The sequence below is a fragment of the Saccostrea cucullata genome, unplaced genomic scaffold (assembly GCF_032062105.1).
Source record: "Saccostrea cucullata isolate Sc308-1 unplaced genomic scaffold, CSIRO_AGI_Scuc_v1 ctg1352, whole genome shotgun sequence".
Lineage (NCBI taxonomy): Eukaryota > Metazoa > Mollusca > Bivalvia > Ostreida > Ostreidae > Saccostrea > Saccostrea cuccullata.
This window is the reverse complement of record NW_026921131.1, coordinates 146,589-158,308: the sequence shown is the minus strand read 5'-3', so window position 1 is coordinate 158,308 and position 11,720 is coordinate 146,589. Positions and strand designations below refer to the sequence as shown.

Genomic DNA, 11,720 nt, shown 5'->3' with positions numbered 1-11,720 from the left:
GGTATTTGAAGATATCTGACAGTAGTATGGGAGACAGTATTAAGGTTCTTTACTTATAAAATCAACAAATACGAGCATTATTTTATGGATGTATGAATGCAATGAAGATTCAAAAATACATTGGTAAAATATTAAAATATTTTGAAGAAAAAATTAATTAAAACTTTTTGAATGTATATTTTACCTTGCGACTTATTTTTTATATTCTGTAATAATGACATTCTTCAGTTAAAAAAATATGATTGTAATCTTCCCTCTGGAAAAAGGCTTTTTATAAGAATGTTGTATGAATAATATATGTATCTAATGAAAAACAATCATAAAGTATGTAATATAAATATGTGTTTCGTTTCTTTTAATTACTACATGTAACTTGCAAATGTTTTAAAGGGATATGGTCACAGCTTTACATGTAGCTAAAGATTTTCGATTTTTTCCCCCATTGTTTAAAAAACTTAATTAAGGTATTTTTAAAATTATTAAAAATTGCATTTTAGTTGTCGAGAAACAAGACAGAAATAGAGCCTCAAAGCTTTGTTATTTAAACAAGGGGGAGGTCAACATTACCGCTACATTGCCAAAAATTTCAACTCATTACCGCTACATTTTTTCAGATTTTCGACCGATCATTACCGCTACATTTTTCTGACCAAAAACAACTCATTACCGCTACATATTGAATCAGCCAAAAACAACCCATTACCGATACATATATCTATTTACCCAGGTATTCGGTACATGAGTTCTAATCAACAGAATTTGAACAGTGGTTGAAAGTTTTCTTTGGCTGGGTTTTTGGATCCTCGAGAAGCTGAAGAGTGCTTTGAACGGTCATTTATAGAATTTTATATATGAACAGTGCTTGATTTCAATTTTTTTTGGTGTGTTTTATGAAACAAAATTGATTTTAATTAAAAAAAACCCCATCTTGTTCAAAGTCTTACTTTTACCTACCCGTGGTGAGCAGGGGAAACAGATTTTATGCATGAATATGTTGTACTGTACACGCATAAGTGACTGGTTAACGAAAGAGGCAGTGTAGCGGTAATGTAACTTTTTTATGTAGCGGTAATGTAAGGTTTTTTGTAGCGGTAATGACTATGTAACGGTAATGATACGCACCCAAACAAGGGTCGTGTCATGTTTTGTTTACATAGATTAAATATACTAATATGTGTTCATTTAATGCAATTCTTTTTTTGCAATTAAGAAGTTAGCTCTATATACGATTGGACAGTTTCTAGTGATTTGCTGAAACTGGTTTATTATCAATATTTTATATACATATATATATATATATATATATATATATATATATATATATATATATATATATATATATATATATATAACAAAAACAAGGCACGATTTTAACCTTATGAGGAATTTGAAGTTCTGTATCTCCTATGTCAATCAACAAATAATGTTCAAATTTTTGCTGAAATGCCTTAATTAGGAATTGTAAACATTAAGATAGGTTTTTAAAAAATGGTTTAAACTGCCTTCATGTCCCTTTAAAGAGAGATACAGTGAATATATTAAGCACAAATTTGAATTTGAATTCTTTAACGCATGCTTTTTGCTTTCTATTATTTTTCCCAATAAAATAACTTATAATTAAGGGGATTACAAAAACAATCAAGCTTCAAAGTCCAAGAGAAACATTACAAATATGAGGGCAATATGAAATGTTAAATGACAATCAGAACAAACTGTGAATCAATTTTAGCAATTTTGCAACATGTATTGAAAGAATCAATGTCTAGTTTGTTGGGTATCCAGGGCATTAACGATAGTTGGAAACGTGGGATAATTTACATAACGGGTGAAACCCGTTATGCATAAATTATCCCAAGTTTCCAACTGTTCTTGATGTCCCTAGCATACCAAACAAACTAGACAGTGATTCTTTCTATTTACATTTAATTATGACATGAAATTGTAAAATATAGATTTAAAAAATGTTGTCTAATAGACTTAAATTACGGAGGTATGTCATGTCTCCGCCCACTGACGTCAAACACAAAAACAGCTGCACAAAAATTACATGCATATTAGGCCTCTCTAGCTTCTGATATTTTATTTCCGAAATAAATGTTCCGGTTGAATTATCAACTCACCTTCTTATCAAAGAGTTATCGCAGAACAGAAAAGTAGAAGTCTGTTATGTTCACTTCAGAATACTCAGTAGTCTATTATAAAAGATGACAGGAAATTGGGCTACATGTATTTCAACGCTTGATCTACGTCCGATATGCGTTTTCATTAATCATTACAACATCAATAGTGGAAGTCAGAACACAAACAAAAAGGATAAGTTTTCATGTATTGCAATGGGTCTATTGTAAAGCGGTAATATTTTAGTCGCCACAACAGCAAAACATTTGTCCAAACAAAAACAACCTCAACAAAGATACAATGTAGAATTCTTTTAATTTGTAATATGATACTTCGTAATCGTTGATGCGGATTATCCGTTGAGTAGAAGGTTCTGTATTCTTTTATCCGCCTTTAAATAGATGCTAGCTCTTTATTTTTTCCCTCAACAATATGCATTAGGCAAAAATGCTTTATCGTTAGCACAAATGCAGGTGATGCAAGTAATGCCATAGCAATTAATATGTGAATTTTCATCGATTTATTCAATCTGTAAAGAATGGAACATGTGCAGTGCGCATCTGCATCAATAATTTATTAAGCGAATATACGGAGATCGTCTAAAGTTTTCACAATACAGGTAAGAAACACCCAGAATTTCTTCAAGGGAAAGAGGCTTGTACGTGCCTCATTTATTACCACTAAAATATTCAAAACGTATTTGTTTTTATAACTCTGCAATACATTAAACTTTATGAAAAGCATGTATGGTTAAGAACCACGCCTAACAGATATAAGTTACAGTTTTTTCGTCTATTTTTCTGGTTTTAATTTCAAGGAAAGAGTAATTTGCCCTTTTAAAAAGGAATCCGTTTTAGGTAGTTTTATTATTATATATTATTTTAAAACTAAATCAGTTGTGATTAATGATGTAACTGCTTATGGTCAAATACTGAGTGGAATGGATTGGAGTGGATTGGATTGGAGTAATGTGATATGAATCAAAAGCATTAGATTCAAATTGAATCAGGTTTGAAGCATGAAGCGAAGCTTACTTTTCCCAAAATCAAATTTATGTCTAAGTTATTTTAAGGTCATTTCATGAGAAGAAAATCTTCATTACATAGAATGAGCGGAGCAAAGCACATTTTATTTGACGATTTTTTTTCTTTATATGAACTTAGTGACTTTAGAACCCTAGCTAAACAAATCAATGAATAAAAAATAAACACTTTCTATTAATTAGAAATTAAAACACTATTGTTACGTAAACATTTTGTTTGTATTATCAATGAGCTAACTCGCCAAGCAATCCTTTAAGTTACGTTTAAGTGTCCTTTCCTTTTGGAAAACTGTCCATTCTTTTCAATAATGAATATTATTTCAATGATCAAAACTGAATTTTTACAAAACTTGAATTTAAGTGGCTCAATTTCACATTTGACTTTTTCAGAAACATTTTCATTGGCATGGAGGCTTTATGATTTCCGTAAGATAATTCGTATGATCCCACCTCTGGAATTTCGGGGTTCCGTATTTTCAGCCTTGTTCAAGATTTGTATGTTTATAGATTTTTTTAATATTGAACCCTATTCGTTATAAACACTCTTTTTCTTTCTAACCGTTTAAAAAATACTTTATAAAACGCCACAAAACAACCACTTTTACTTTCGAAATCGATTAATGTTTTATATATTTGTTGAAACATGCTCTCAGAAAACAATGGCAGACAAAGAAAATCAAAAACTGAAGCCAGAAAATATGGATGAAACTCAAAAACCAAAGCTAGAAAAGACGGAAGGAAATCAAAAAATGAATCAAGAAAAGGTGAAAGAAAATAAAAAACCAAAACAAAAGATGACGGAAGAAAATCAAAAACGGAATAATGAAAAGGTGGATCAAAATATTATATGTCTAAAAAAAGATTTTAAAAAAGAAAAAGACAAAGTGATTTTTGTAAATTTCAAAATTTCCACATTATTACTACACATTACTACTTCTTGATGATTTAAAACATTTCTATTAAGATAATCTAAGAACTGAATAACAGTTATGTATTTTTATCTAGGCTCACGAAAAAGGGAATTGTACGTTGATGATACTCACAGGAGCAATAATGGTAAATTTCCTTTATTCAATTTTTCGAATAATATGGTCGCCCGCGTGGCGCAGTGGTAAGAGCATCTTCCACTTAAATCGTGGAGTAAGGAATTGACTCTTATGTCTCAGGTTCAAACTCCACTTTGGGACATGTCGACTGGTCCTTCGGATGACACCATTTAAACTGAGGTCCCGTGTCGCAGTACATGTAGGTGTTGTCACGAAAAAGATCCCTCATCACTAGCAAATGGCCGAAAGTGCCGAGGATAGAACAAAATTTGCAGCTCTACACCGGCAGGTGGGGGTGGTGTCTCCATATGAGTGAAAAATTCTCGAGTGGAACGTTTAACAATATGCAAACAAATAAACGAATATGTAAATGCTATATTTACATATTTATATTGAAAATAGAAATGCTTGTAATCTTTGGTGCATTATTTGTGTTTTGAACATCAAAATATCTATCGAATGGTCACCTTTTTAAACTGAGTATTAAAATCATTTGTCACTTGAATAGTGGAATAAAATCAATTTTTGCAAAGGTTGTTGCAGTGGTCTTGGTATCTTCTTGTGATGTTACGAAACGTAGCAAATCCTGTGATCTCAAGGAAGCCGTGGAATACCTACGCCTGAATTTTACTGTATCTTGTAAATATGAAAATTCTAAGGACATCAAACAGATCTGGAGAATAGGGATATCAGCACTTGTCCTGGATTTCGTATTTCTGTTTTTGAGCCTGATTTTATTGATGATTCCTGGTGAAAGACACAGAACAGCATACATGTATTTAGCTTGTTATACCGTGGTAAGTTTTATTAATCATATTTACGTTACCAAACCTGCATATAATCACTTATTGATTTGTAAGTATGGAATAACATCTTTATCGTCTATTTTACAATATCAATAATTTAATCTCATCTTTCCTAGCTGGCCCTACAATCAATTGTGTTATCAGTTCTGCTTTTTCTCGGGTACAATAATATCGTCGATTCCAAAACGACTAAAAAAGATACGGTACGTTATCAATTTCTTCATATGTGCATGAAGTTTACATACTCAGGTTTATATTTTGATACCAAACCATCATATCACATCATTTAACGTATTTTACCTAAAAGTATGTCTTATATAAGAGAAGCTTAGTGTGCCAAAAAACTTTTCTATTCTTCCACAGGATTATGGAAAACTGAAGAGTGCAATGAACCAATCACTCACAGAGAATTTTACTTCGGATGTTATAAGCATCAACGATAGTACTTCCGACCGTTGGAACAACTTCTTTATCAAGGTTAATTGCTTTAACGATGTGTCTTATTTGCAAACATTTATGATTTTATAGCCATTATGATTGTTTTTTTTTAAAAACAAGAAGTGTGCAACACTGATGTCCCTTCATGGCAGCTTATGGCGAGGGTTGAAGCTTCTCAAGTGCAAGTCAACTCCCAAATTGTTGGTTAAAAAGTCAAAAGTGTTGGTATCCTAAGGAAAGATTTGTCGTAAGAAAAACACCTGTAAAATTTAAATGTTCTTGTACTAACTGTTCAAAATTCATTGCCAAGGTTAAAGATTTTTTTAATTGGCTTTTCTGTAAAGTCAAGGTAAAAAATATACCCATTGAAATGTCTTGTCACAATAAATACACATCATAAGTATGAAAGCCCTAGCGCCAACTATTAAAAATTTATGGCCATATATTGGTAAGTTTTTGTAAAAATGGGTCAACTCCAAAGTCAAGTTCAAGAGGTCAAATTTTCTGGTACTTAAAAGGTTTTAAGGAGTATTCCTGTGAAATATGAAAACCATATTTTCCACTAATAAATAATAGGTAAGGATAAAGTTTTTAGGGACAAATAGACAGATTGACATAAGGACAGGACTTTGATTTCGGGGATGAGAAAGTGTAAGTTCTTTTGCGACAAACTTATATAGAAACGAGATGTGTAAATGAATCACTAGTGCTCTCGCTTAAGGCGAAGATGGAAGTTTCTTAAATGCAAAACAAAGTCCAACGCAAAAAGTCGTATTGTTGGTATCCAATGGAAGGATCTGTCATAAGGAATAATCCTCGGAAAAATTAAATCCCTGGTTTAGTTGTTCAAAATTTATGGCAAAGTTGATTTTTTGAAAATAAAACTGGGTCAAACTCTAAGTTCAAGGTCACAAGGACAAAAATATTTATATACACTGAATGGTCTTGTCAGAATGAATGCACATGTAAAGTTTAAAAGCCCAAACACACACTGTTTAAAAGCTATGGCCTAGGTTAAAGTTTGGTGATGATTTTGTAAAAGTTGGTTTAAGTCCAAGGTCAAATTTTGTGATGCCCCAAAATAGGTCTAGTCACTAAGAATATACTTAGAAGTAATGGATCAAACAGACATGCAAATAACCCAGACAGACAGAAAATAATAAAAAGAAAATAATGTGTCTCTGCCCGTCGGATAAAAGTGTGAATAATGCATGATTATGCTGGAATATGTTATACATGGTGTCCGAATAGGGCCATTTGCTAAAGTTCAACGGCGCGTTCAGAAAAAAAAACACGTTGTCACGCTAACACGAGTTCGCACAAAACGCCGTCACGCTTACACACAACTTGCGACGGCGTGTTGTGTGTTAGCGCGACGGCGTTTTGTGCGAACTCGTGCCAGCGTGTTTTCCTGAACGCGCTGTTGAGCCTTTGCAAATGGTCCTATCCGGACACCATAATTATATCATTTTCTCTTGAAAAGAGTAAATGCTGATAAATGAATTGTACTAAGGACAAAGCAACGGTGCTCTTATAATCCCGGAATAGAAGATCAAGGGAGTATATATAGTTTTGGTATCTTAGATTTTCTTCTTCGAAAACTTTTTTTGCCTTTAACCTTGTCTTTCATAGTTAATATGTATATACCTTCTGTAAAAAAAACCCCCATCTCTGACCATAGGGTTAGACATATTTTTGCAAAGGTTTACCAAACTTTTATGTAGGCCACGAGTTTTAAATGCTTGGAGATAAGCTTCTATACCTAACCTAGGTAAATCAATTATCTAGATCTTTTTAGTGCAACAATATTTTCTTATTCTTTAGACCTAAAACTTAAGTAAGACCTAAAAGTTTTGCCTATATCAGTAACCTTTAACCTTGACCAGAACTTTTGAACAATGATAGTAAGAACTTTCATAAATCACTTTTTTTTATTCACTGTAACAAATCTTTCTTTAAGGGCCAATATTCATCACAATGAAATTTGACGTACATTATTAAAGTTTAATTTTACCTTTAGCTGCTAAAGAATTTATATTTCAACTATGCATTTCTTGAGCCAATGTCTTTCCTTTGGAGTCACATTTTTTTGCCTCACAAAAACGATCTTGGATAGTGATTTTTTGTGGGTGGTTATTATATTTCTTGTGACAAATGTAAAATGTCTCACATTTGAATAACTTTTAAATCGGCCTTGAGTTGCACTAAGGTAGCATCAGTGTTTTTTGTTTTTAATTGCTCTCGACTTACTTACTCATCGTTTTAATTAAAATTCTATGTATGAATCGAATATGTTCACGAAGAGAATTTAGTTAAAAATGTGTTATCTACTAGTGGTACTAACAATGAATAACTCTGTTAGTCAGCTGAATGTTTTCCATATTTCAGTATGATTGTTGTGCTGTAAACCAAGTCATTAGCACAACCAACGACTTTGACACTAGTCCTTGGTGTACTACGTCTGGTTCCTGTCAACTGACGAATTCTCAAATTCCGAAATCATGTTGTAAAGCATATACAATTTATGATTACCAAAGTGCGCCAGAAGGTTGTCATGCAAGAGTCGAGGAAAGAACCTATAGAGATGTACATATCATAAGCATAAAAATATTCTGAAAATCATTTTTAAATGCTAGTAATTAAATAAAACTTCACACCTGGATGCCTAAAGTTATTATCCAAACAATGTGGTAAAGAGTCACAGTATGTTATTATAATCTTATGAATTGTAAATTTGGAGCAAAAATTGTCTGAATTTTTTCCTTATTTCAAAAGTGCCACACCAACCAATTTTTATTTTATTGTTTAACGTTTCAGAGCTGTTTTTCTCGTGTTCTGATGTTGGATGACTTTGCCATAACAGATGACCAGATTGATGTAATAGCTACCATTTCCTTAACCTTGGGGATTTTGAAAGTATTTATATGTTTTGATCACATTTTGAACTTAAACAATATCATCAAAAGGAGCATAATAATAATGTATACTGACACGCAAAAGAAACGCAACACCCTACTTTAGGGGGAAAAATTATGTAAAGTAAAGAAGTTTGTATCTTAAAATTATGAATATCTTCAATTTGGTAAACACCGGTAATTTAACGGTTGAACGATTTCAATACCATAACCGGAAGTCAAGTTTGAGTCTGCTTAACATAAATAGAAAATTTCATGTTTAACAAAACATTTGGAAATTTTATGGAGTTTAAAGGGTTTTTTACTGATCATCATACGCAATGCAGCAATATTTCAAAAATAAAATCTCCTTTCGTTTCCCGTAACAATGCTAAAGCTACTTGAAAATGGCTTATGTACGCATTTCCATTGCTCTAGCTGGAAAATTTCAATGTAAAGGTGATGGAGAGTTGCTAATGCCAAATTTCACTACATTACGCCTCAACACAGTCTTACGTATCATATGCATTAAGGACAGTCCTTGTACCGTAAGTCCAAGGGTGGCTACACTGCTCTAAGTTAGAGAAAATTCGACCTAATGATCTGAAAAACGGGCATTTAAAAATGCCAAAGAATTATTCCTTCGCTCAGATCTCGATATTAATGAACCTATTGTATCGTAGAAATTAAGCTGCAATTGTTGTTTAGGGCAGTCTTGCACGTTTTACTTGAATGGCTGGGAGGGGGGGGGGGTTTAACAGTTATATTTTACTTAATAAAGTAAACAGATAAACATTTAACATTTTTTTCAAATCTCTGATGTTCTGAAAAGTGAGTTTAGCCTTACTTTATTCTCTTTTGAAAATCATAAGATAAAAAAATCAAACATTTGTAGATTACTGCTTGTTGCGTTTCTTTTGCGTGTCAGTATATTTAAACATTGAAAATATCTTTCAACCAATTGAACTGAGTTTACGTATTTTATAAAAAAAAACATACAATATACATTTTAGAACGTTCTTATGGTTTATTCTACCTTACAGTTTATTTCTTTTAACATCTTATTCACTTTAACGTTAACGTTTCATTCACTTCAACGGATTATATGTCTAACAAATATTATTATAATATATTACAATTTATTATCTCACTTCTTATATTCAATCAAAGGTTTATTCACTTTTACATCCTCCCCTCTTATGCCTTATTCCCTCTTATAAACCTCTAAAATCTTATTCCCTTCTTACAACTTTTTCCGACTATCGTCTACCACTTTCAACGTTTTATTTCCCTTTACGTCTAATTTCCTTTAACTTCATCTTCCCTTTAAATTATTATTCATTCCTCATTGAAATATCTCATTCCTCACTTCTCCATGGCACCTGATCCCACCTCTGATGTTTTGTAGGTCCGTGTTTGCTCTGCTCCTATTCTGTATTGTTTTATGGACTTTTGATCTTTAATACTGATCGTTATCTCCATATGTTTCATCTTACATCTAATTCTATATTAAGTCTTATGCCGTATAAATTCTTACTTCATCGTATGTCTTATTTCTTCTAACGTCATATTCCCTCTAACATCATTTCCCTCTCACGTCTAATTCTAACCAACGTAATGTTCCATCTACCGTATTTTTCATTCTAACATCATCTTACCTCTAACGACTTATTCCCTCTAGCATCTTATTTACTTCAAACATCGTATTCCCTCTATTTTTATCATATTTCTAATATTTTATTTCCCCTGACTTCATCTTCCTTTTAACGTATTTTTCTCTGAAAATCTTATACACTCTCAAGTCTAATATCATCTTATGTATTATTCCTCTAACGTCATCTTCCCTCTAATGACCTATTCCCACAAGCGTCTTAATCTTCATTTTTAGTGTTTGAATGGCATTCTCTTCGTACATTTCACTTCAACGTCTTCTTCTCTTTTTTTCTTATTCCCTTTTACTTTACAGGTTTGTGCAGTCATCCTGGCTGTTTGGATAGTTGTGGGGCTCTGCATTTACATTTGTAAGAAAACTCAAAACTGTAAAACAAACCACAGTGATCAATGTTTAGATGCAATTCCAACAGAGAATCAACAAACCGCATGACTTATGTTAGGATGAGTTTCTACCGGAGAAATATAATTTTAAATCAAATCCCACTTCCCTTTGTTAATAAGGATGCAATCCTAAGGGAGGAATTATAGCTTTAAATCACCCAACCACACTGCATAGAATATGATGCGATCCTTACGGAGGAATTATAGCTTTAAAACGTTCTTGACTGAAGAGAATTATAATTATGCAAACATTTATATATTTAAACTGTTATATAGTTTTTTTTAAGGTAAGAAAAGTTTTTATTTACAAAACATTCCATCCAAAGACCTGTATAACAGCACTAGATTCTTATCATTGTTTTCCACCACTCATTCACATCAAAGACTAAAGTTATTAAACTCCTTATATTCACATTTTCCAAAAACAACAACAACAAAAAAAAACCTGCAGATGCACACGAAAATTTGATAAGGGAATTGATTTAAAACAGAGAATCTCTACTATCAGCCATGCAAAATTTATTATTGATGTTTCAACTGTATCTTTTTTTAGCAAAGACTTTATAAAACGTTGTGAGTTGACTTGATACGTTCCATGCTTCTTTTTCAACAACAAAGCCAGTTATAGTAATATCATTATGGAAGATTCTTTAAGAAGTCTGCATGTACGTAATTCAAATCAATACCGTCAGAATAAGGATGAAGCTAGAAAATCAACTGCGGTTGCAACCTTTTTCGGGGGAATGGGGTCTGAACTAAGAATCTGTTGTTCATTAAAGGAAAACTTTTCCCTACATAATTTTACGTATGTACATATAAGGGAATCTGAATTTGTACAAAGGGGGTACAAAAGATTAATTGAGCCAGAATATGCTTTATTTAACATGAAATAAATTGTGATAATGAAAAATACTCAAGCTCAATAGTCCATTCAAACAATAAGAAATAAGAAGCAGAGAAAGCAGGGACCTTTAAAATAACAGAGGTGGGATCAGGTGCCATGGAGAAGAGAACATCCCGTACCGACCGGTCATACCTGCCATGTGCTCGGGAAATAGCAACAAAATCCGTGAACAATTTATTTTGTAAACAATCGCCTAACAGTAAGTAGGAGAATTGTCTATTTGCATTAGACTTAACGTTGGTTTGTATTTGGAGACAAAATCAATGTATCGATCACAGTACCAGCAAAATGATGAGTTTAAATGAGACCGTTGATATATATATATATATATATATATATATATATATATATATATAGAAAGCACAAAGAAATTCACTTTTACATGGATACCCACTTCCGCCCCAGCCCGGGGTTGAA

General features: G+C 32.3%; 1 protein-coding gene across 1 annotated transcript; it reads left to right on the top strand.

Moving 5' to 3' along the window:
* The first annotated feature begins 3,553 nt into the window (after positions 1-3,553).
* LOC134259242 (uncharacterized) lies at positions 3,554-10,778 on the top strand. The gene is made up of 9 exons (XM_062741843.1): positions 3,554-3,655; positions 3,814-3,990; positions 4,166-4,216; positions 4,740-5,003; positions 5,129-5,215; positions 5,376-5,489; positions 7,839-8,036; positions 8,268-8,366; positions 10,311-10,778. The coding sequence occupies exons 2-9, from the start codon at positions 3,820-3,822 to the stop codon at positions 10,446-10,448; spliced, it is 1,122 nt and encodes a 373-aa protein (XP_062597827.1). The 5' UTR covers positions 3,554-3,655; positions 3,814-3,819; the 3' UTR covers positions 10,449-10,778.
* The last annotated feature ends 942 nt before the right edge of the window (positions 10,779-11,720 follow it).